This window comes from Lathamus discolor, chromosome Z (genome assembly GCF_037157495.1).
Source record: "Lathamus discolor isolate bLatDis1 chromosome Z, bLatDis1.hap1, whole genome shotgun sequence".
In the NCBI taxonomy this organism is placed as follows: domain Eukaryota; kingdom Metazoa; phylum Chordata; class Aves; order Psittaciformes; family Psittacidae; genus Lathamus; species Lathamus discolor.
In genome coordinates, this window is record NC_088909.1 from 77,643,762 (window position 1) to 77,669,648 (window position 25,887).

Genomic DNA, 25,887 nt, shown 5'->3' on the forward strand with positions numbered 1-25,887 from the left:
AACAAAATCATAAAAGCCCCATAAAAGATTAAGTATAGAAAATAATGGCAGTCCAAATATATGGTAACAAAACACAGTAAATCGTTCTCGGAGGGAACCCGTTTCATTTTCATGAATTAAGATGACCCCTGCATACTTCACCAAAGTTCTTATTTTACCACTCCTGAGCTCATAAAAGAGGGTATATTTCATCCCAGGGGTAATGTTAAGATACTGTGAGTTAAGCTCAGAAATATGCAGTGAACATCCCCCCATTACCAGACTGGGTGGAGCCTTGTGCATAGGACTAGGACTTGAGTAACCCTTTCAAAGCCTTCCTGCTCTCATGGTGCTCACTGCTGCTATGCTCTACTCTCAAGAACTTGTCTTTGTGAAGAGAGGTGACAGCCTGTGTGGTGCCTGGGCTTGCTGGAGGCTTTGAAAGAGATCTTCATTCATGCTTGGTATTGCTTCTTGGGTATTCAACAGCTGCCAGTGGACAAGAGGCACCCCTCTATATGTACAGATCAAGCGGGGAAAGAAATTGACATAAAAAGTGTAAGGCATACTGTGACCAAAAGTAGCATAAACAAGACTACTATAACATGGGATTGCCTCCAGATCTGATAAATTACACCAAAACCTAATGTGGGTTCTCTAACAGCAGTCATCCTAAGAGCCACCTTTGCCCCAGCTGTTATTTCCATAACATGCCATATGTGCTCCAGTTCCCCGAGGTGCAGGACAAATTCCCAGACAGCTCCCCTGTCTGGAAATGGTAGGGATGGACATATTCAAATAACAGGGAGAAAATGTCACCCCCCTCTAGTCTCCCCATCACCATTAGACCCGTGCTTGAACTCTACTGTGGCTCTCCTCAACCTTCCTTTCAAGACAGAATAAATCAAGGTGCTTCATCATTCCCTGTTAGGTCTTATTTTCACTTATCCTTGAAGATGTCTCCTTAGTTTGCTCATATATACATCCAACAAAGACTTTGTTTAAGCCTCAGTCTAAATTTCTGCTGTTCTGTAGCAACTGAAGAGCTCTGTTTCCTTTCATGACTAAGGTAGGAGATGCTCTGTATTCCAGTCAGTTGTGCAGCTCTGCCAACCTCAATGCCTAAAGCAAAGCAGAGGTCAGGAGCTGCACACTCTGCCCATTGTGGAGGCAATGGCATCCTGGTGTTCACTTCTCTGTTTCATCAAATGGGATGACACTGGCAACCTGGCTGCCTTTGAAGATTTGGTTGCACGGCTGATAGTGCATGGTGGATAGTAAGAGATTACTCATAAACAGGTGATTTATGTTAGATTTAAACTGGTTAAGAAGTTGGATAAAAAAGTTTTATAGGGGCAAAATGTCCTCAGCAGACAATGGTACCTCTTCATGATGAGATGGCTTTTGGCAGCACATGGCACAAAGCTTAGACAGCAGGAAATTGACTGCTCTGTGGAAAAGCTGTACATATGCATCTCTGCAGGTGTCAAGCTCGCTGGTAAACCTACCAGGCTGATTCCATAGAATGCTGTTTTTCAGACTGCTTAACGAAGGAGAAGCATGCAGCAATACCTGTGAACAGTTTTAAGTACTCACTGCACCTCAGTAAATTAAGAACTAAGGTGAATTCTAAAGCCTTACTACAAAATTGTGTCTGTGAACATTATTGTGCAGTACTTTCAAACAGGGCACATGAGCTTAGTTGGTACTTTTTACCTTTTCTGCCCTTGCACAACATGAAGCTAATGGTCCCTTCACCTCCAAGGGAGGTTGTGCGCAAGTAGATGAAGCCCTCCAAGGGAGTTTGTGTGCAAGTAAGTGAAGCCACCTTTTCATGCTTTCCCTCATGTACTGCTATGAGAAGGCAATATGTTCTGTGGAAGGAAGATCTTGGGCAGAGGATGAGTATCTCGGGCCAGGGTCAGGTATGTGAAGGTCAGCGCAGGGAGATGATGACAGTGGGAGAGGGCCAGCTGACCCACACGTGGAGGAGGCTGCAGTGCGGAGGGGTGCTCCAGCCCTCCTCCAGTGACAGAGAGGGTCTCGTCACCCCAGGCGGAAGCGAGGGTGGGCACGGGAGTGCTGAGGGGCGGAACCGAGACATGTCCCCTGCAGAGCCGCTGCTCAGCTCCCCTGCGCAGGTGCTGTGGCCGGGGGATTCGGGACAAGCTGGGACCGGGGCCGCAGAGCGGGGGCAGGTCCGGCGGGGCGGGCAGCTCCACGGCCGGGGGCCGAGCCCAATTCCTGCCGCGAGCGGCGCCAGGGGGCGCGCGGGTGCCGCGCTGCCTTGCGCGGCCGCGGATGCGCCGCTCCCTGGCTTCAGGCGGCTAGGCGCGGCTGCAGCTGGAGACGGGGGCTCTGACCCGGCTGCGCCACTTTTCCTTGAAGGTAAAAGCCTCCGGAGACCTAAAAACAGCCCTTGCCGAGGTCGGGCCGGCGGTCACAGCGGTGCGAAGGGCGACGAAGGCGGCTGCTGCGTTTTGGGGTGGGGGCGAGGACTGCTTCGCGGAACCCCAAAGCAGCCGTCAGCGGGGTGTTCAGATCTGCCTGCGTTTGGGAATAAATCAAAACCATGGAGCTGTCGGTGGAGGGCAGGGGATGCTGCGCTAGGCTCCGACCTGGGGTGCTCGTGGTGCCCGGGGGCAGCGGGTACTGAAAGGTGCTGGTCGGCCACGGCAAGCGCAGAAATACCGCCCACCTAGCCCCGTGGGCTTCTGGGGTAGGATTCCCCGTGCTCTGGAAGCGGACAGATGTGCGAGGGGACCCGGGAATCTCGCCTTGGTAAAGCGGGGCCGCCTCCCACTACTCCAGGTCCAGCAACACAAGCGAAGCTTACCGAGCGCACCCGCGGCGAACAAAAGCCGCAAGTCGCCCGGTTCCTTCCAAGCCGAGCTGCTCCTTGCGCTGTGTTTGCGCCATCCTGACTTCATATTTAGCCTCTTTACGGAGGCTTTATTACTGTCTGAGGCCTGGAACGCATGTGCGAGGAATGCTCTGCTGCCGGCCGCCTGCGTTTTGACCGATCTTGTGGCGAAGCGCCGCAGACCACGGTTCGCGCACGGGGGTGAAGCCGGCGACGCGGAGAGGGGAGGTAGCGGGAGCCGCAGACCCTGCTCTCTCGACCTCCCTGGAGGCACCCGGGCCCTCGAAGTCTGCCCCGCTCACCCAAGGAGCCCGCTTGTTTCAAAACCACCTTCCCGGATGGACCTTGTAAGAGGGAGAGAAAGGGCCACGCACAGAAAAAGCACCTAACTTGAGAAACAATCAGTATCGCTCTCCGGTTTTGTAGGTTTCCCCTGCTTGTCACAGAGTTTATCACTATCCACCAAGAACCATGAAAAGGCAACTCAGGTACATTACAAATACAGAAGGGTTAGAGGCTCCAGTGTTAGAGTGGCGTCGATATAATCATACGAAGAGGTTACTGCATAGGGAAAAAAAAAAAAAAAAGGTATTGAATTTATCGATGAGCACATAAAAGGGAAAAAAAAACCACCCCCCCCCCCCCAAAATAAAACCCAAAAGCCCTAAAACCAAAAACCCAAACCCACATGGTAAAAAAATCCCAACCAGTTTATTTCTCCATAAAATTTCGGACCGTTACTGCTTCAATTAGGGTAAGTGCGAAACAATGCGCATAGTTACAAAGAAAAAAAAAAAAAGAAAACACAATAATGATTAAAAAGGACAGGGGGTTAGCAAGCAGCACACAAAACATCACGGAGACGGTAGCCTTGTTAGACACAGGGAATGTTTATCTAGATGGCTGCTCACTCTGTTTTTTCATAACACTATTTTCATAACAAAGCAGTTATTGCTCCCTGCCATAACAATAAGCAGAATAGGAGGAGGATTTTGCCCCTTTCTCTCGTGGGTAATGATCATGTCCTATTGCTGAGGATGTAATGATTTGGAGCTGCGGAACTCGGATTTTCATCTTTTCTAGACACTCCCCGTACGAGCATTTCATCGCCCCAGTGCAGAGGAGACTAGTTTGCACTTCTTTTACTCACTTGACTTCAAGTCGCTGGCCCCTGACCACGAAGGGCATCGTATATGACGACGCTCTTGGCGGTAACAGAAAACCCTGTGAAGAAGATCGCAGTGATCAGGCACTTATTTCAATGCAGTGTTTTTGCTAATGTGCGCAGGTGTCCAGGCGCCAGTGGTACGGGAACTTTCAAAATCTACAGCCATGAAGTTTAAAACTTATGTTACCATTTCCGCACCTCAGATTGTACCTATTCATATTTATAAATGTGTATGGCATTAGAATCCCAAGGGCTCTAGCTTTTTGAAGTCTGAATTAATGTAATGCACTCTTTGAGGCATCGCTTGACAAAAGTGGATTTCTCCCTTTCCCTTCACACCTACTTTTGTTGTGTTCCTTCATAGTGCTATTTGTATTTATGTTGGACAGCTCGTAGCTAAACACAGGGAGACACGTTTTTTAAATGGACACAGTAGTAGTGTCAGCTGAAAGCTCTCGGACAACGTGATGGAGGGGACGACAATGACAACATTTAAGCGTACTTTAAAGTACTGTTACAGAAACAGTAGGCTCAGAACTGCAGCAGGTAAGGGGCAGCAGGGCTATTATAATGATATTTGAATCGGACCCTCATTTTTAGTGCTGTTTGTGACATGCATATGGGACTCCCCAAAACTGCCGAGCAAGTGCCGACAAAATGTATTCACTGAGAGGACAGAAAGGCATGCAATATTTTTATAATTTCTTACTTATTTTGATAGCTGGGCACACTGTTAAGGTTATCATAAGGGTAGCACCTACAGTAGATTTACCAGTTTAATATTTCTGGTATTTCCCGGCAACATTTTAGAAACGTTTCTTTACTTAGGCGAATGCGCTTGTCTACTTTGTTGAGAGTGATTTGCCAAGCTAAGGGAGCCACTTCCTATAACAGGTACTTTAACAAGGAAAACCGACTGTCTTAAATATCAAAGAGTAGTCAAACCGCAATGAGATTCAAAGCAGGGAGTGTTGGAACATTTTGTTCCAGCGAACGAGCTAAAAATAACAACCCCCACCCGTGTTGGAAGGAGGTTGATTTGCCCACTTGGAAGGGCAAATAGAAATTATATTATTAAAGTCGTCAAACAGAAAAATCCTCACAGGAGAGGTGGAGGGTGAAAGGGTTTTGTTCTGAAGTGTCAGTGATTTAAACACATCCGAGACCAGAGCCGAGGCTCTGAACGGGGTTTGATGGGTGGTTTGGAGCTTTAATCTAATTTTATACCTTCTTCGTGGCACATGAGAAGCCAGACTGCACAGCCAAGTGTAAATCCTGCTACTCCAGTCTTTCTGCCTCTCGAAGCCAAACCTGAAAGTCTTACTTTCAGCCCCAAAGCAAGCTCTTTCTCCAGCTTCACATTTTTGCTTACCTGCAGGACAAGCTCTCTAAAGATGTCGGAAACTGCTTTGACATCCACTTCGGAGATTAGAGGCTAAATGTAGAGTATGTTAGTGAGGAAATGCTGAACAACATGACAATTACACCACGCGGGTTATTGAGATGTTTGTTTAGAGACTTTCAGCATTCACGCTGCGGGAAAAGAGAGCTTGTTTACTTGCAGACCATAGGGGAAAATAAAAAGCAAAACAACAACAGCAAAACCCCGAACTCCCGCATTCTTAATTCTCCAATCGCTTTTTCTGCAGTCAGGGAAAGCTTCCCCATTTCCCAATAAACACTTTTCCAGATAGCTGTTAATTCTCTATTCCCGTGAGCAGCGTGGGGTTTGTTTTGCGGTTTGACTGTTTGAAGTACAATAGAGACGTCCTAGGAAAAAAAAACACCCGGCGGAACGATGCCCCAACATTAATTTGTGCGGAGCCGCGAAGAGCCGGGGAGAGCAGCGATGTCCCGGAGCTGCTTCCAGGCTCCCACCGCAGCCCCGGGCGCAGCAGCTACTGCTACAGCCCTCGAGCATCCCCGCCCAGCGTCGCCGACCCCGGCCCTCCCCGGCTGTCCGCCAGCGCTGGAACAGGCCCGCTTCGGCATTTCAGCCTTCCCGGCGGGGGCAGCCCCTGCCCCGCTGTGACCTGGTTTTACAGCACAGCCTCTTGCGACCACCGCGTCGCTCTCCCAACCCCTCCGCCCCAGGCACAGACACAAGCTCTCTCTTCCCGCAGCCCCTTCGAGTCGTCCCCCCCCGCCAGCCCTCAACATTGGGCGGCCGTGCCGGCCTCTCCTTTCCCCGGAGAAAGTCTTTCCCCTGCCCTCCCAGCGAGCCGGGGCCGTTACCTCTCTCATCCGCCAGGAGCAGGGGGAGCCCCCCACTGCCGCCAGCCCCCCCAGCCTCCCTCCAGGTCCCGCCTGCGGGACTTCAGCTCTTTCCCCTTCTGTCCTCCCGTTTGTCTGCCTGCCTCCTTTTTGCTTTCCCTGCCAGTGCTCTAAGCCCAAGCCAAAGGAGGCACAAAGAAAAAAAATACAGCGCTGGTCTCCAAGTCTATAAATACAGTTCTGAGAGCCGAAAGTTTTGGGAGGGAGGGAGGAAGGAGAACGGCAGCGTACAGAGACAAAAGCTGCCTCCGCGCCGGCTTCGCGCCGACTGACCGAGCCCGTTCCTTTCCCGGGGTGGGCTGTTTTCTGGGGCAGGGCGGCGGGAGAAGGTTGGGAGCACTCGGGCCCAGCCCGAATTAAGCATTTCGGGCTTAAATACCTGAATTTTAGTGGGGAAAAAAAAAAAAAGTCTATGGATCAGCCAACTTCGCAGCTGCTATTGCAAGTGGAAACTTCCCTAAAGCGGCTGAAGCCGCTAGTACAGAGTGAGTTCTTTTGTTTGGTATGGTTTGGTGAAACCTAAGATGCTGAACATTTCCTTGTTCTCTCCGTGGTTTGTTGGTTTGTGTGCCCACCGGCGAGGGAGAGAAAAAGCAGCACTTGGCCCTCTCTTTAAAGGAGTGGTAGCCTCTACCTATTCTGTGTTACTGTCATGAAGGGGTTTCCTTCGGGACACCGTAAAAGCAACACAGACATGTTTGAGGGGAAATGGCCAATATACGGCTCCTGTATCCTAAGTATGTGTTCATGTTAACTACTTTCTTCTTTATCCTACGTAAGCAGTTGGTATTGGGCTGAAAGCATTGCTCGTTCTTAGGACTGAGCAATACCTGGTTGTACTGTGGTCATAATAAAACCATCAGCAACAGAAGAGTCAAGGAAATGTGATACACCGGGTGAAACAAGGAGAAACCGACCCGATTTTGGAGGCCGTCTATTTGAGGGATTGGGGTTATAGGGAGGGAAGCTGATCTGCAGTTAGGAAACGAAACTAGCAAGTGAAGAAAGCGACTTTCAGTGCGCAGGCAGCTTCTGAAAGCCCTAGGAGGTTCGAGCCAAACTGCTTTGCAGTGAGGGTGCCAAGTGGAAGCAGTGAGAGGCCGCAAAACAGTGTGGAAAGATGCTGCCTGGAGCGCCCGTCGGCCGAGCCTGCGTCTGTCCCTCGGCACGGGACCGGGCCGCACGGTTCCCCCTGGTCCTTGCCCTTTTCCCTGCCTCTGCTTCTGTTCCTGTTCCTGCTCCTCTTCCTGCCCCACTGGCTGCCTCTGCCTCTCGCGGCTGGACAACGAAGTACTCGGCAGCTGCTGTAGGACAGAAATAAAGGGTGCTGAGGAAATAGGGGCTGGAGGCAGAAGGAAGCAGAAGTTAATCAGCAGGAACAAATAGAGAGCAGCTCAGCTCTGAAGCTTTGCAGGAGTTCGTGCTTGCTTTGCACCCCAAGCGCTATGCAGAGGGAGGTACCCCCTGAAGAGATCTGCAGACTGCAGGCTTCAGAGGAGCTGTATTGGGGACCCTCCTACATCTTACACTGTTGCAGGAAATAGCTTTATTGTACAAAATGGGGGGCTGGAAGCTCCTCCTCATTGCCCTGCCCCATGTCACTGTCACCTAATGAGGACGAGTTGAGTTGGCTTGCTAGGCTTTGAGGTTCTTGTTCGCTTAGGGGTGGCAAGAATTGTCCATGGCATTATGTTTGGGTAGGGAACGGGTGAGGAGAGAGAAATCATTTATCTAATTTATTTTGGAAAATTCACAGGTGGTCAATGTCTGATGAAGTAAGAGCACTGTGCAGTAAGAGCACTGTGCAGTTTTCATGGCAGTGGGGCCATGGAGCCATTCCCAGTCCCTGGGCTAACTCTAGGCACACTTGGCGTTTCAGACATGTAACACTTGGAGTGCGAGCTTCCTCCATGCACATGTGCTGCCACCAGGCCACCACAGCTTTATTGACGACAGATTTCTAGTAACTGCAGAGTTATTTCCAGAGGATAGACTGCATTGCCAGGAGCAGGGAGCAGAGAGGGGCAGAAGAGAGCTGCAGATGGATGGAACCAAGACATCCCAAGGGGTCAGCGAAATGCAGCTCATTCTGCACCCTCAGCCAGTGTCCCCCTCACTGGGGCAAAGCTGACAGCCCTCCGGGAGCAGCTTGCAGCCAGGGCTCTGTCTATTTAAAGCCTCTGCTGCTGCTGCAGACTCCAGGCAGCGTGTGCCAATCCTCTCGGCTTGGCAACATTATTTTTGGCTGCAGCTCCCTCACGCAGTGTAGGAAACACAATAAAATAAACAGAAAAAAAAAAGAAAAGAAAGAAAGAAAAGAGAGAAATGGAAGGATGGAAGGAAGGAAGGAGAAGAACGAAAGGAAGGGAGGAAGGGAGGAAGGGAGGAAGGGAGGGAAAGAAAAAGAAAAAAAAAAGAAAAAAGAAAAAAAAAAAAGAAAAAGATGCAGAGCACTTGCTCCTGGTAGGGGAAGGAAAGGAGCCCACTGGTGCCATGTATTGACCCATCATGATCACCTTCTCTCTGCCCATAGCACCTCCTCCTGCCTGCTGTGGAGTGGCAGGTGTGGAGTGACAGGAGGTGGCACTATAGGCTGCCATGAGGCCTTTTCCACAGCCGTTGCTGGTCCTGGCTCCCCTGGGATAAAAGAGGGTGGCCACCCCTCTGATCTATGCCATGGGGGCAGGACCCTGTCTGCTGGGGATGGGTTTGGGACCACCTTGGACTGCATTTTAAGTAGGATAAACCCCTCCGCGTGCACTCTGCTGGTTTAGGGATGATGCTGTGTCCCGCTAGTGTCATCCGGGTTTAGTCTTCACCCTGTCTTCAGGAAGAAATGTTAGGATGCACTGTGGCTGTGCAGGTGGAAACTGAATTTCAATGTCCATTCTACTACCACACCTCAGCCTTAAAAGTGTAGTAGCAATGAAAATAATACATTTAAATAAAACCTATTGCTGAACTGAGGCCATGGGAGTTGTAGGCACAATGCATGCCAGAAACAAAGAAGCCTGTGTTTTCCCAGAAAACTTTATCTGTCAAAACTTCACAGAAAACATTAGAGGATGTGGTTTAGGGAGGGAATATTTTCCATCAGGGGAAACTGTCAGGGGAAAAAGAAACCCCTTTCAGTGGTGCAGAAGAAAATACCACATAACTTTGTAATTGGAAAGCACTGCTTGATTGTGTTTCTTTCCTCTAATCTACCAGCCTATGTGTCCACTTCTATGCAGAGAGCATGAATATATGCATTTATGTAAAATACATTTTTTTTTTTTACTGGAAAAAAAAGGTATTTGTACTTATAGGCTGTATAAACCTATAAATTTTGCCACCTTCTTTGGAGAGGCTCATGCATTACTTTCCTTCACACACTGTAAAGACTGATAGAGCTTTCCCCACACCCTTTACACACCTTCCCACTGCTTCAGCTCCTCCTACTTCCAACATATTTTCCTTTCTTTGGATCAGTAAGAAGCAGAAGGAAGGGAGGGAAGTCTAATGATAGACATGATGCGGGTGTGGGCTGGGAAAATAAAGAAAGAGGTGGAACTTGCTTTGCTTTGGTTTTGCTTTAGCAATCAGTATGACTTTTGTGACAAAGCTTGCCTTTGCTCACCCCAGTCAGACAGAGCTGCCTTTGGCCTAGACTGACCTCCTGCTGCTGGCAGTCCCATCTTCCTCTGACTTTCTCTACTTCCTCTACTCAAGTGCTGAGTGCTGTCCTGTTTTGTCACTTGCTTGTGCTAATGCATATTGTACTGCAAAATATATTACTTCATTAATCAGTTCAGCTGGTTAACAGGAAGATTAATAGTCTTAGCTTATTAACTTGAGTGCATGTGTGTCTACATTCAGAGTATTCAAAGAACTACAGGGTATGATTAAGTTACAGGGAAGTTCCACTATAACCTTGTTTTCCATATGTTCAAAGTGTTGCGAAAATGTCACCTTTGGAACTCAAATTTCCTGTGTCTAGTAAAAACTATTAACGTGCAAGGAAGTCTTCCTCTGAACACAAAACCAAGCCTTTCAGAAAATTCACTGTATGTTTGAAATATGAAGCAGGACTCACATTTTCGCTTAAGTACTTCCAAACAAAATTTTTTTGCTCTGACCTTACATGTCCTTTAGAGCCAGGATTGCTTGTCCAGCTGCTGGTACAGGCAGGGTATGTGCTGCATTTTAAAATGGGCTCTGAGAGTCTTGCTATGTGGGTTGGCTGCTGCCAAAGTCCAAAACCCGGGTTTTGCCGGGTTTTGGTAGCTCCTCATTGCCATACTGCAGTTCCCTGGGCCGGTACTGTTCCACTCCTCTTTCTTCTCTTGGCTTATTTCTACAGAACACAAATTACCTGTGGTCACTTGTGGCTTGTACACATGTAAGTCTCCTGTCATGCAGCTCATTCTATTTTTACATGTTTGTCTCACCCTGGACATGCTGCTGAGGTTAACCAGCTTTTAACAGGACCAGGCTCATTAAAGGGTTTGGTTGCCCCCGATGTGATCCTGGCTTACAGTTTAATTTTGGTAGGTGCACAGAAAAAGAACACTTACAGCAAGACACATTCAGAGATGTAGATGAGAAAGTCTGCTGTGATTTCAGGGTGTGCCATCATAAATCCAGTGAAGAAATGCAGTTGCAGAATATGGTAACAACACACCTTGCTGTGTGCCTGAAGCCATGAAGCATACAGCTGTGACTATGAAGGGTCCCTACGACTGCCTCAAATATCTAGTTTTGACCTAAAGATTTTATTTTTTTAAATAAAACTGTGATTTAGCCATGACTGCTTCTTTTTTTTCCCTCCACTGCTCCCTGTAACATTCACACCAGTACAGCAGCATAGAGTGGTACTCCTAAAACATTGTTTCCTGTAGATCACCAATATTTGCATGTAGTGTAAGTCTCCACCCAAGGATGTGGAATTTAGTTTCCTCAAGGTTGTCCATTCACAACCTCACATCCTAGAAGATAAATTTGGCAGTATCTCCAAAACTTTACCTTAGTCTTCTGTTAATGGCTGCTTAAATTTTCCCTCTTCCCTACTCAGGATGCTAGTATTTGCCTTTAGCATTCAAAGTTTAAAATACCAGCAGTCAATAGGCTTCTTTACCAGAACAAATTTACATAGCTCACCAGTCCTCCCTCTAACATGGTCTACTGTTCACTCAGAGGCTCATGCAGGGACAGGTGGAGTTTTTTGCACCTGAGAAAGTTGCTTGCGTTACTAGTAATCTCTCCTTACTAACATCCTGGAATGACCCCTCAGTCCATTTTCCCCAAGTTTTCCTTCCAGTCAGTTAAGAAACTAATCTGAAATCCCTCACATAATGCACCTATGAGCTGGGAACCTTGTTGCAAGCAGATGATGTATGGGCCAAAATGCAGTGGAAAGAAAGGTGTCTGTGGTGTTGCCATGTCAGAGAATATAAAGGAGGTATCATTTTGCTTCTGTAAATAGAGGACAGATTATATAATTTACATTTTTCCTGGAGGAACTTTCCTCATCTTAGACTGGGTCAATAAGCAAAGCAGAATCAACAGAGTACAATAAAAGGGCTCTTAAGGTGCACGAAGTATGTATCAACTCTAGACAAAGTTGGATGAACATTCAAGCCAGCAAAGTGAAGAAGAGCAATGACCACAAAAAAAAAAAAAAAAAAAAAAAAAAGGGACCTGTGGAAAAGGAGGAAGGTAGAGTGACCTCTCTTTAGGTAAGCTGAGATGCAGCTCTCTGACCAGGACTGGAAGAGCACTCAACAAAACAGAACGGGGAGAGGAGCAAAGTGGCTGGTTACTACCACAGTTGCTAAGCTGAGGGTTCCCACTCCTGAAGCTTGCCTTTGCTCATCCCAGTCAGACAGATCTGCCCCCAGTATTTTACTGGTGCTCTCCTATGTGCTACCTTCTTGCGCAGCCAGTGCAGTCTTTACAGAGTATAAGATTTTCAGTGACTGGAAGCAGATACTGCTCCCCATTCATTCTGTTCCCACACAGCGCGTCGATGGTGATCAAAAGGAAATAGTACTCTTCCGAAGCCCTTCTCAAGCACCACTGTGACTGTAGTAGTAGCTCTTAGCGGCCTATCAAATCTGCATCTTTGAAAATTCTTATTATAAGGAGTTGGAATGCCTGTAATGGTTCAAAAAATGCTTAAATAGCACATAATTCAAACTAATATTATCTTAATATTTTTGTTTAATAAATTGATTAGACAATCTTCACAGGTATTCCCAAGCATGTGAATGTTCAGTAGAGAAGAAGTCAGGAAGACTCAAAAATATTCATGATTGTAAAAAAAAAAACAATGGAAAACATATGCATGGGTACTGGATGAGTACGCCATGTACCATTTTATTTCCCTAGCATGATACTTTCTCTTGCACATAACAAGCAGTGTGAGGGTGAGTAAAAACAGGGCTTTTCTTGAGTTCTTTCCCAGGTTACTGGACCCTGCTCCACCAATGATAAGCACTTTCTAACCACCTGTCTCAGGTTTCCTGCACCTTGAAAACTGGTGGAGACCCTTGGAGATTCTTCTCCTTAGAGACATTGTGCAGGACACTGCAGAAAGCTGGAGTAGAAATGAGACTTCCATCAGAAGTGACTTGGTAAGGAGAAGTGCCTTTTCTTTAGCTTGCTGAGTTGACACTCTACTACTCTCCTCCAGGTGATAGTCTTTGGCTGGTTGCAGTGATACCAGCATGAAGAGGGCAAGAGACATTTCTAAAAATGACGCACATGCCTTGCCAACATCCATACTCCTGGAAGGGAGCAAGGGCACTGCTGTTCAAATTTGTAAATATCATCTCTGGGACAGGATCCTCCTGGTCATCTTTCTACTCTATGGGTGACAGAGCTGCCTTTTGGGCTGAGATAGCTAGGTTTTCTCTGTGATCAGTGAACGGCAGCATCCGCAGAATTAACGCTGGCTGCAGACCAGTTTGGGAAGCCCAGTCTTTCAAACCTTAGCTATTACTTTAAGCACCCTATCAACAGGAACAAGATCATCAATCATGTCAAAAAGTCTTTGCTATCATGAGATCCTCAGCTGTCTTACTAATGCCATAATGACACAGACCTGTAGAAGTCTGTAAGAAAAAAACACCAGGTGGCAAAATCATCCATTCTGGACAAAAATGTCTGCCCCATGGGTAGATCCTGAAGATGGGAGAGCAGGAAAACCCAGTAGTCAAACCTCGTGCATATTTCTTTTTCTTGCAGAAATGCTGAATGTTTCTAGACCACACGCTGAGAATACAGTTTTCTTTTGCACAAGCTGTCATGCTGGTGTGCCTACAGAGAGCCCATAGTGACTGCGGCATGCAATAGGTGTCTGCCAGGCTGTCATATCAGCACCCATTAGCAGAAATAGGCTCTCCTCCATTATTTTTTTTTTTTTTTCCTGGAGATACCAGTGTAAAAGTGAGATATTTACATGAAAGCAATTTTTGCTGCCTTCCCTAACTTCTCCTGCATCCTGCTACAAGAATACTTCAGCCACATTCATGAGCGGTTGATCCAGGTCCAGGCTGATGTGATAGGAAGGACAGAACTGAAAGCGAGAAGCTAGGTTAGCAGGCTAAAAGCACTTTTTCAAAGGAGCTTGGGAGAGGCAAAGAAGTTTTTCCTTTGACCACTGGGAAACATGCTATCGAGCTGATGTGGACTAAAAACCCTGAAAGTCATGCTTAGAAATCCCAGTGCCAAACCTATCCCAGGACCAAATACAACCATCTATGTAACCTGTAACATAGAGTCTGTTACATGAGTATGAGCCATGCGCATCTTTTCAGGTGCTCATTCATGTATGGGTTTGCTCAGGTTAGGTAGGCATGCTTGTGTCCAGAGCAAGAAACATTCTGCCAAGTCACTCATGATGTTATAGGACCCATCTCAGAAACAGTGTGGTTTGTGAAGGTCAGTGGAATGAGACCCTCTAACTGGAGCAGGAAGAAGACTTAGATCTGGCAGACTGGCTTGCAAAAAATAGGAAACCAAAATAATTGTCCTCTAAGGGCCTGCCCTGGCTCCGTTTCACAATGTTCTGCCATTCCTAAACCTAAAAAAAAAAACAAAAAAAAAAAAACAGAAGAAGGGAATTAAAAAAGGTAAAAACCCCATAACCTGCTACAAAAATACAGCTGCTACAAAGTTAGTTAACATGCTCCTGGTCTGTTCACATAGCTTGGCTGAAAATGCTGCAAGGCAAAAGTAACAACAAAGATGTGCACCCCTTCCCTTCCTGTTCACCTTAACGAGGTGTGAACTCAAAAGGCTCTGTAAGCCATTTAAATGCTACCATTAAGCTTCAGCTTTATTTTTTTAATTATTACTTTTTAAAAAAATGATGCTACAGCTCCTCAGCAGTCCTGTGTAGGGAGAGAGGCAAGCATCTGGGGGAAGATACTACATTTTGCTGTATTATTAAGGACAACTAAAGAACTGAAAGCAGTCTGCTGTGTGGAATGTATAGGAAATTTCATGCTTCACTCTGTAACCTCATAGTCTTCCTTTAATTTGTTCTGATGATGTGGCTGTATGATGATGTTGTGATAGTGGTTCCAGCAGATTTTAATAGAAGCACAGGATAAAGTGAAAGTACATAGTACGAGATTAGTAACTAGGAAGAAATAGATGCTGTGCATCAGGATTCTGCAGCTGCTTCCCTGGACAAGGCAAGGGAGACCTGCTGCTGCCTGAAATTTTATATGGTGTATTTCCTCTCCTGTGTTGCTCTGTTATCCACAAACCTGGTCTGCTGTAATCAAGTAACAACTGTGCTACTACTTGCTTTAGGATTTTAAAAATAATTTTACAAAATCTCCTTTAATTGTTTCTTACCTTATATGTCAGAGCAGGGCTCAGAACGAATGGCACTTTTCCCTGTTGTGGCAAGTGGGAATTACAGGCTTTGGCTAGCAGTACAGGTAATCACTAACAGTTGTCTCTGTAAGCCTCTGACCAGCACTGCACATCACCTTGCCCGGTGCCTTTTACCCTAGACTGCAGAGTACTTGCCTGGGGGAAGCAGCAGAAGAAACCACTTCGGTGGTTCCAAGCTCAGAGTTATAATTCTCCCTAGCTGTTACAAAACTATGCAGGAGGCTCAGCAGGGCCAGGAGCCCATAAAGAGCACAATGGCAAAAGTATGAACTTTCAGAAATAATGAGCAAGTGTCGTGCACATGTTCAAATCCACCATTTTCCATGGTGTGTGGCTCAGAAGAACCTGAATGTAGGAACAGCAAGCAGCAACTTTTTAGCTACAGCAGCCTTTCCCTGAAACATGTGAAGCTCCTACTTGAAAGCTGGTGGGATGAGAGCAGTTTTTCACATGTGCAAAATGATGGATTTGCCCAAAGCTACCTGGTTTTCTCAGCTGTCCTGTTATGCATCAGGACAGCTGACCCCTCATGCGCACAGCTGAACTGCACTGAGAATCTGCCTACCATACTGTCGCATAAAGTGATCCTGTTTACTCAGCTTGTTCTGAGACTGTGCTACTCATAGACTTTATTGTTGAATGATTGATAGGCCAGATCCTCATTCACTCTTTTTATTTTCCTGTCTTGTTAATTGATGAGGAAACCTTGAAAAGGCAGAGACTTTAGTAAAACAAATTATACCAGCAGCTTTGAAAATAAGTCTTGAAAAATTTGTCCACTTTTACAAATTCTATTTTAAGGATGTCAAATAATTGTTGATTGTTTTAGTGGAAATTCTGCAAACTAGCCTTTCTCACTTAAGATTGTTATCTACTCGTATCCAGATAGGTAATTGAGCATGTTAAAATTATCCATGGAGGAAAACTCTTTACAGTCTTTTAATGTTTCATCCCTTATGAACATTAAAAAGGATCAAGTATACAGATATATAACCAAAACCATGCAGAATCAACAGAACTTAAGGCCAGCCTGTTATGAAATATATGAGCTTTTGATTATGTCTGTGGAAAAGAAAGCCATAATCAAGAGAAGTTAGTGCTATACAGCTGAGGAATGAAAGGCAATGGATATGACACATAACAATTTCTGGACTTAAAAATATGCTCAAGAAAGTTGCCTATGACAAACAATCTAGGCTTAAACTAAATTGAGTAACTATGGCAGCTTTGGCTAACACCAGTTTTCTTCCTAAAAGACTACAATATCCATAATTGTCCCTTAAGCTGTTATTTCTCTCATCTGATATAAAAAGTTCCTGATTCATTGCTAAATCACTTGCAGAGTTGAGCTTAGTAAATATGCAGGCTCAATAAGAACAACAGTCAATCAGCTAAAAGAGAGAAATCTGTAAAGAGTGATGAGCCTGTCTAGCAGAACTTGATTGTCAGCAATCACAACAGCATCACGAGAATTAAACCTAGGAACAACAGAAAGCCTGGAAATCTATGATGAAATATTGCTAAACTCCTTGTAATGAACTCTGCTGAGTACTGATAACCAGCCCAAATCATTGTCTGTGACTCCGACTCAAAGCTTGAAATGTGTAACAAGGAAAGAAAAATACTAGTAATTTGAAAAATTAACACCCACAGATTCCCTCTGGTGTGGAGGAAGGTCTGCTCTCTGCTTGACTGACTGGCTGTCATGAAATTCACAAAACCTGTGCCATGCAGCATGAACAATCATTCCTCCCAATCACTGACCATGCAAATTTGTAATTTAATTTCTATAGATTTGATTTTTTCATCAAAAATCAGAAAAATACAAATAAATAAATAAAAAAAAAAACCCTCCACAGACTTGGTTGATCCGAAGTCTGAAAGCTTGTGTTTGGCTTTTTTTTTTTTTTTCTTTTTCCTTATTTCATGGCAACTTGTGCTTAATTTTAAGTGTGGAATGTATTTTTAGCAGCTTAGAATGTTTTTCTTGAATTGAAGGAGATTAAATTGACTTCCTGAGAGCCCCCCATGTTCCCAGCAATGGTCTCTAGGAAATTATGAAGATTCTTTAGAGCTTGTACTCAGCAAACGTTGCTGGTTTTTTGTTTTGGTTTGGTTTGGTTTGGTTTTGGTGGGTTTTTTTATGTTTTGTTTTTTGTTTAACGGAAAATAATGTGCCTGCTATCAGACCGATTAAAACTCTTCACACACTTTTGCCTCGTTCAGTTCTGTTTATCTCATGGTAAGTGCCTCAGTTCCAAAGGATGTTTCAGGCGCAGAGCCCTTCTTCGTGAGGTGCCTTACTGCCTTTCTTCAGGTTTGGGCTAGAGGACCGCAGCTCCTCCAGGGAGGAGGAGTTAATCCCGCAGGGAGGCACCGGTACGACGTGGTAAATTTACAAAAGGCATCCGAAGCAATGAAACGGCACAACCTGTCTGCAAAACCCTGTCATAAGAGCACGTGTGAAGAAACGAACTCCTCAAGCGTGGCCTGTGAGGGCTAAACTGAAATAGTTTGGTGTAAACTTTATAGTTACAACTGGAAAATACAACTGCAAGCGGCTGGGCTCCCCCTGCGCCCCTCGCCCCCCGGCGCACACCGCACCCTCACCGGCCCCGCAGGCCCCAACCCGGCCCCCAGGCCCCCCCGGCCCCGCCGCCCGCGTGAGGCCCCGCCCCGCGCTCCCCATTGGCTGTTACTCTCCTAATCTGGAACGACGGCAGCGGCCCCACTGCGTGCGGCGGCCGCCGCCAGGCGGAAGCGGAGAGCCGCGTGTCCCGCGCCGGCAGCACCCGCTGCGGCGGGACCGCGGCAGGCGTGCGGCGGCAGCGGGGTCAGGACGTGCACACCTACGTCGATATATATTGTGTATATGTGTGCAGCTCTGTGTGTGTGTGCGTGTATATATATATATATATATCAGTTTAAAGAAATGTGGAAAAAGAAAGTTCTTGGACCACGTTCAAGCCAGCCGCCACTGAAACGTGCTCTCCAGCCTGGCAGCTCGAAAGAGGAAGGAAGACTAGGAAAGAATGAAGGGGGGGAGGTCGGGGAGGGAGGGAGCTGGGGCTGCTCGCGGGCTGTGACTTTGCCGCCTTTTCCCTCTCTCCAGCCAAGAGTTTTCATCCCGTTCGGTGTCAGGCAAAAAGCCGGCAACCCAAGTAAGATAAAACCAAGACAAAAGCCAGCCAGAGCAAGTAATAATACCCCACCGCACCTCAAGAAAACCCAAACACGTCCCCCACAAAGAAACCAAAACCCAGCAACAACAAAGAAAGCAAAAATACCGCAACCCAAACAGAAATACAGAAGGCCACTTCTGGAAGTAAAAACCAATAATAATAATAATAAAAATACCCAAACGCACCGAGTCCCTGAGAGTATAATAGGTCTGTCTCCTGGAGAATGTGAAGCAAACTGTCCGGAGGTGTGTGTTACAGATTTCGAGATCTCCATTATTTAATGCCATACACTGCAATGGTACGTGGCGGTTAATTTTTTCTTACTTGCGTGCTTCTTGTTTTGTCATTCCTCCAGGCTAAGACTGTGTATCTGCCTTTCGAACGTGGATGTTATACCCTCTTCTTAAATGTTGATACCACTTCTGCCTTACAGGAGGAGATCTAAGTGCTGGATTGTTTATATTTCGCTTTTATTGTCAGCTTTTGTATATGGGTCACACTTTTATGCCAGGAATAAGCTGATGGACGTTTAAGTCCAAAAGTGCTGAATTTGGCTCATTTCCTGTTCCAACTTTACCGCCGCCCCCCCCCCCCCCCCCCCCTTCCCTTTCTTCTCTGGCAGGCAGCTATCAGTTAAATCCTGGAAAGGATTAATGCAAATGCTACTTTGTTTGTAGCCTGAAGACAGTTCTTTCCTCGTCTTTCTTTTTGCTGTAGAGATTGTTTCTTTACTCACTTTTTAATATTTTCTCTCTGGCTGTGCCGGTGGTTTTCGTAGTTAGTGGGCTGCAGTGTTAATGTGTAATGTTGAGGAAATGGCATTGCTCTTGTGTATGGTCTGCTCGATAAACTGTCTGGAGGCTTGTGCTGGTCTCTTTCGTGCTATATTGCAGGATGCAGTGTTCGGGTGGCATTTCTGGCTTGTTTTTTTGAAGTTACATTAGAAGGTTTCTCTTTGTTCCCTTTTTTTTTTTTTTTTTTTCCTGCTGTTTTGTTGTGGGACCTGTGTGTGTATTTTAATTCATTCCTTTCTCTCGCGTGTCTGTTTGTGTGTGTGTGTGTGTGTGTGTGTGTGTCTGTCTGCTTTCCCTCTTGTCCTCTCTTTGCCTGTGTGTCTGGGCCACATTTTAATGCACAATATCCCATCCATTAAGTTGTGGTTGAATGCAGAGTGTGTGAGGACTTGGCAGCTCTCAGGTTGAAGGGGGCGGGGAAGCCAGTTTCGACTCTGACACAAGATGCCGATGTGGCGTGATCTGAATTATTATTAGGGCTGCGAACATGGCCATCCTCTCCTGCCGCTGCTGGAAAGTGCTGCCATTGAACTTGAGACGGGACAGACACGATCTCCAACTTTTTTTTTTTTCAAGTACAGTAGCTGGCAGGGAAAAGGCGCCAAAACACACAAGATTAACTCCAACGCTCTCTGAAGCAGCTCTGAGCCGCAGCGCGCACAACTGTAACCTCCAATCACAAGAGGAAAAAAAAGGAAAAAAAAAAACCCCAAGCAGTTTTATAATTCTAATTTGAGCAGACATTTAAATCCAGCTCCCAGACACCATGCCCCCACCCCCCATATTCCCAAATCTGGCAAGTGATATAAATTGGTAGAAAAGATGATGCCAAAATTTCATTGTTGTTGTTGCTGGTTATGTGGGGGCATTTAAGATCAGCAAATGTGAATTTTTAAAGGATTTATTGCGCAGGGGTAAGAGGGTTTCCTGCCTTTGTAAGGCTGAGAAAGTAACCCACAGCGAGGACAAAAACTGCACACTTGTGTAACCCAAAACTTTGTGGTTTACAGCTTTACACTTGAGGTTTGGTGTTTTCATTTGCTGGTCTGGAAGCTGTGGAAAGCTCAAGTATTACAGCCCCCATCAAACCATATGTGGACAGGGGTCAAGCATGAACACCCTTCATGCATACATATGTCACTGTGTAGAGTCAGTAGTGAGTTTCTTTGCTTCTGATTGTGTATATGCAGTTTCTATGTGATCATACATATACACAGTTTATATAGGGTGTGTGTTTCCTCTACCACTCAGAAAAAAACAAACAAAAGTGCTAGTAAATATTGTGATACCTACATTTATAGGTGTGATAATACACAACTTAGGAGTTTTACTGATTGCTGTTTGCATTTTAAATCATGAATACCTTAGAATTCAGCCACATATGAAATGCAACATATTATCAGTTTGCTTATTTAACTAGTTAATTCCGTGAATATTCTCAACCCAACTTACTCTGATTATACATGCATTAACACATACATATCTATATACATACATATCTATAGGCATACACAATACACGTGTAATAGAACACAAAGGCCCTGATTGTCCCAGAGAAGTGAAACTTGATTTTGTAGTTCAATTTGGTGGTACAAGAAGTTTTGCAAGGCACAAAGACTGGTCATACAGATAGAATCACTATTAGATAACACTATGGTAATATAGTATGGCTAAGATAATTTGTTACTTGTAGTTGACATAAAGCACACTATATTGGTGTTATTCAGTATTTATGTATGTACCTAAGTAATTGTATATATAATGGACATGTGTGTGAATGGCATTTTCTAACAGAGGGTGGAAAAGAAGTTAAAAGTATCACTACTAAACTAGAGGTAAAAATCACTGTAAAGCTTGTATTTTGGATCACTAAGACCTCTTACATAAAAATTTTGGAGCTGGTTCTCAGATACTGAATCATTTAGATAAAATGCCATATGCCAGAAGCAATTGTTTCTGATTTTCACAAAAAGACCTCTGGAAATTTCATGAAAACTTAGTTTCTTGGTTCAGTATGTGTATGTTTAGATATAAACTGCCTGCCAGACTGCCTGCTTGTATTCTGAGGGAATCTTAGGCTGCACACTTTAGCATTAGCAGTGTCTTTCTCTGATTTCTGATGCATAATAGTAGTTTTGTGCTCCAAAACTTGAAAGAGTTGTGCAGTTGCCCAACCAAAAGATGATCAGGTGAAATTTGGCTTTAGGAAAGATACAGTTGGCATAACTGTCCTTTCCACTCTTTAGGGCTGCTATTGCCGAAGTCCAGGAGTGCCACTTTGCAGCATCTGGTAAAGTTCATGATAGTTGGCTGTGAAGGAAAGAAGGAAAACTCAGGCTTTCAGTGCAAGCCTGCCATACTAGGATTTGCACCACTGCCAGACAACTGGTCTGCGGAGTTAGGATGGGTGGTGGGAAGAAAGTCCATCTGCCTATGGTGTCAAAACCCCTCTCTGGTTCTTTCCTGAGATGAGCTGTCTCAGATGCTGCAGTGTGGGCAGTGGGTGTCCTTCCATCCTGGGCACCGTGGCCAGGGGTGGGTGGGAGGCATGGAAAGGGTGTGGGAACAGTCCCCCCTCTGAAAATGGCCTCTCAGTGAAGATGGTTCACACACAGCCTCAGCCTTTGCCAATTACTGGTGTGGAAGGTGCATTTTCTTCCCAGGCATGTGTCTTTGCTGCACTTGTGCGTGTGTCCAGGAGTGTCTTAGCAGTGCTGCTATACACCTTAGGGCAGGATCCCCCAGGCCATCCCAGTCCCATGCAGTTGTGTCTCTCACCATGAAGGCTGGATGGTGACTTTTGTTTTCTCAGTTGTCCTCCTGGGAAGAGTAGCTGTACACATACAGTGTGGAGGCTGGCATAACTGGCAGCGAGGACAAAAGGAACTGCTCCCCAGACTGGAGCTTCAAGGGCAGAAAACGTGCAGCAGCAGCAGGGTTGTTAGTGTGTGGGGTGGGAGAGAAGGGCTTTTGGGGTGGTGGTGTTAATGCAAGCCGGAACATGAAAGCAACTGAACCACTTTACCACAACAGTATCCCGCATGCTGGTGCCCAGCCAGGATGGCTGCTGTCATTATATTGATACTGTGTTTCTCCAGGTTAACCCACTTCCCAGCGCCCTTGTAAGAAAGTGGTAGAGAGTTGCTCTTTTTAAAATTATTTTAATAGAACTCTCTCCATTCTGAAAAGAATCTTTAACTTGCTTTCCTGTGAAACAAGAAGTGTGTCTGTGGAGTGAGATAGAGGGGGCATGTGCGCACGTGTGTGTGAGTGTGTGTGTAGGGTTCTCCCAGGACAAAACCTCCCTGCTGTATGGGTTCCCACTGGGATTAACCAGGAGGAGCAGAACCGAAACATGCCTTCTGGGTGCACACTTGAGCCTGCTATCACTGATGCCCTGGGAGCCTGTGGGTTAAACTGGAGACACACCCATGGCAAACCATACCGTGGTCACCTTGGCTTCTGGGTCTTGCGGAGAAGATGCTGCTTGAGCTGTGCTGGCCAGGCAGCTCCATTTCCCACAAGCATGCCTTCACACGAGGGCCTGCTCAATCCTGGCCAACAGATGGGCTCAGGGGAGGGACAGTCTGGCTTTTTTTGTGGTCCCCAGCAGTGCTATTCTGGGGGTACTGGCACTTGCTGATGGGCTTGCTGGGCTCAGCCCTTCCCTGACCACTCTGTGTAGGGATTCAAACCCACCCTTTGCCTGCTCTTGCGGGGATGCAAGCCCAATTCCACCTCCTTGCAGTAAGCAGAGAGAGATGCAGAAAGTAACCAGCCTGGTGTCTGCCCTTACCTTGCTCCTTTTGCTTTTTCCTGCTTGCCCCTCCTTGCTCCCGAGACCTTGCCGGATTGTACTTGCTTTTAGTGCACAGGCCTCTAGCACAAAGTGGTCCCTTAGCCAGGACCTGGGGGGAGAATGAGGCCTTCTGCAAATGCTGCTTGGGAAAGGGGATACTTCTCACATGTGTGCAGCTCACAGGGACAGCTTTGCTGATGCAGTGTTTGGGGCTTGTCCTGATTCTCATAGAGGGGTGCAAGAGAGAAGGGGGACAGAATGGGATTATTATGCTTTAAAATCAGGTCTGCAATAATGGCGTGTTGTGTAAGAGTTCAAGCGCTCAAAGAGGTGTGTTCAAGGACATCAGTGCATTTGTGCCAAGGGGAATGTCTTTTATGGTAAATTAACTCTAGTTAAATTGAATATTTATTCAAAGGGAAACTCCGGTATTTAAAGCTGGTGTTATCAGCTTTTTGCAGTGTCTGGGTAAAGGAGAAGAAGATAGGATTTGGGGTGTATTCTACACTAGATATGAAAACAAATGTTGCTCATCGTGGTTAACCCCGCGTTTGCCTCATCTCTCTTTGCCTGAGCGTATGCTCCAAACTTGTCACTTACCAGTGTGGTCTGTAGGAGGGAAAAGCCGTGGCTGTCGCTTGAAGCCTGCAAATCTGAGGAAACTGGGCAAGTGCAGCCAGAAACCGAGCTGCGAGGATTCTGCAAGGGGTTAACACGTTGGGCTCTCGCTGTTTCCTTTGACACTACCTGTCTCGTGTGGGCTCCCTCCTTCCCCCGCCCATCCCCCTGCTTCTTTTGGTTTGTAAATTTATGGGAATTGCAGCTAGTAGACTTGGCAAGCTCCCCTCATTAAGAGCCCTCTTTGAAAATGGGCTGTGTTTGAGCATTTCCCTAATGAGGACAGGACGGGGTTAAAAAGTGACCATTTCATGGTTGACTTGAACCTGCCTACTTTTCCTTGATGTGTCGTTGTGAAATGCCTGACGTGAATAAACTCTCACTTCGGGCAGGGAGGAAGTCAGCGGTCCCTCCCGGGCGCGCCGAGGGCCGCGCACCGGCACGGGGAGGGAGGGAGGCAGCGGCAGTGACGCTCAGCAGCCCCTTCCCACCGGCGGCGAGGGGGGGCTGGGGGGAGAGAGATCGCACGCACTGAGCCCCTCGTTACCCACTGTACGCTGCTCTCCTCACGGGAGCAGGAATAAGTTTCCTTCACTTCTTCCCCCCACCACTCCCCTTCTCCCCCGGTACAAGCGGGCCGGGAGAACGAAACCGGACCCCGCGCCCTGCTGCTGCCTGCGAGTGCCGGGACAGCAGACACCGGCGGTGCCGGGTGATGGGGTGCAGGGAGGGGGTGATGGAGTGCGGAGGGGGGGTGGGGGTGTGTGTGCTTTCCCTCTCTCTGTCCTCTGCGGCTGGCCGGGGGCCGCAGAGAGGGCAGCAGCGGCATCCGAACCCTGCCGCCAAGGGCGGGATCATACCCCGAACGGTGGAGAGGGAAAAGACCTCCTGCAGATGGCAACCTTCCCCCCGCGACGCCTTTCTCTCCCCCCTATCTTCCCCCCCCCGCAACTTTCTCCCATCAGAAGAGAGGGAAAATGAGGGATGTTCTCAAAACGTGCTAGCTCCTTCTGCGGCGCTAGCTGGTGATTAATAAAGGGGGAGGGCAGGGGAGGGGGATCTGGCGGAGAAGGAATGTGTTTGCCGGAGGAGGAGGAGTGTGAGCGGTGGTTGTGTAATTAAATAATAATAATAAAAAATACTTGGGTCTCATCTGGGCAGACCGCCGCCGCAGCAGCGGGGTCCGCAGGGTGTGACCGCGCCGCGTTCCAACTCCCAAGTTTCGCGGAGCGAAGGGACAGAGGCGCGCGCAGGCGGGACGCGGCGCTGCGGCGCCGGGCGCGCACCGGGAAGGAGCGATTTGCCGTCTGAATTTCCGAGGAATCGTTTCTGTTACAGAGGGCGTTCGGGAAGCGGCCCCTCGCCATTAAGCCCTCGGCGCGAGGGCGGGAGCTACCAGGCCGCGCGCTGCCAGCCCCGGGGCGCGCGCCCCCGTCCCCGGCTCGCGCCCGCCGCCCGCATGGTCCTGCCCGGCGAAGTTTGGGCTGCCATCGCTCCCAGGGATCGTCCTGCTCCGCTGCGGGCTGTAACCTTGAACTTTGGCGAGCGCGGTGACAGAGCCGAGATAACAGCACACAGCCACCGGCGTCTTTAGGGGGGAAAAGAGAAAGAAAAGGAAAGAAAAGGATTAAAAAAAAAATAATAATCCTAAACAACAACAACAAAATCCTCCCGCCCACCCCCCCACTCCCCCCCCCCCCCCCCCCGAGTCCTTCCCCCCCTCATCTGCAAAACAACCAGCAGCAGCAGCAGCAGCAGCAGCAGCCGCAGCCAAAGCAAGACTCCTGCGCCGACGACTACAAGAGGGTTAAAAGTGTAGATTGGATTTCACCCCGGGAAATCTAGCACACGGAGTGAACTTGAATCTTTGGCTATTTAAGGAGGACTGGGGTTTGTTGTGAAGTTCTGGTGATACAGGGCAGAGCCCCGTCCTGATTGATTTCATCTTTCTTGAGTCTCAGATGACTGTAAAATGGATAGATGAAATTATTCCTTTTTGAGGCTTTTCTTAGGGGCTCTCCGGGCAGCGTGTTCTCAAAGCGAAGTCATGATGTATTCTCCAATCTGTCTCACTCAGGTATAGACGCGTTTTATTTATTTATTTAAACTTTTTTTTTTTTTTAATTTTTGCATGTATGTGAGTTGGTAATGAGTCATTTCTAGTAGTTGTAATGGGTTAAAGCACAGTTGTAATTGCTTGTCTGATCCAAACTCCCTCTCGCAGGAGGGAATAGTAGAGAATAAACTGCACCAGGCCATTGTGTTGGGGAGATCCATTCAGTGTCACCCGCAGACAACTACTGTTACTTGTTGGTGCATAA

At 47.0% G+C, this 25,887-nt stretch overlaps 1 protein-coding gene and 2 long non-coding RNA genes across 12 annotated transcripts in view; 1 reads left to right on the forward strand and 2 right to left on the reverse strand.

Annotated features, from left to right (window-relative positions):
• Positions 1–3,180: 3,180 nt before the first annotated feature.
• LOC136004544 (uncharacterized) lies at positions 3,181–6,299 on the reverse strand. Its single transcript, XR_010608529.1, has 4 exons — positions 6,246–6,299; positions 5,383–5,445; positions 3,993–4,066; positions 3,181–3,403 (listed from the first exon to the last, which is right to left on the reverse strand). It is a non-coding gene; the product is annotated as an uncharacterized LOC136004544 (long non-coding RNA).
• A 12,267-nt stretch (positions 6,300–18,566) lies between these two features.
• Positions 18,567–25,887, forward strand: part of NFIB (nuclear factor I B) — a 176,825-nt gene continuing 169,504 nt past the window's right edge. For 9 of the 10 annotated variants that reach the window (XM_065661063.1, XM_065661066.1, XM_065661065.1 and 6 more), the window contains exon 1: positions 25,287–25,643. In XM_065661063.1, the coding sequence (XP_065517135.1) occupies positions 25,614–25,643 (30 nt within the window). In that variant the 5' untranslated portion in view covers positions 25,287–25,613. Of the gene's footprint in view, positions 18,654–25,286; positions 25,644–25,887 lie in introns of those variants that run through there. The other variant, XM_065661064.1, reaches the window with a different exon arrangement.
• On the reverse strand, positions 24,665–25,392 carry LOC136004545 (uncharacterized). Its single transcript, XR_010608530.1, has 2 exons — positions 25,304–25,392; positions 24,665–25,154 (listed from the first exon to the last, which is right to left on the reverse strand). It is a non-coding gene; the product is annotated as an uncharacterized LOC136004545 (long non-coding RNA).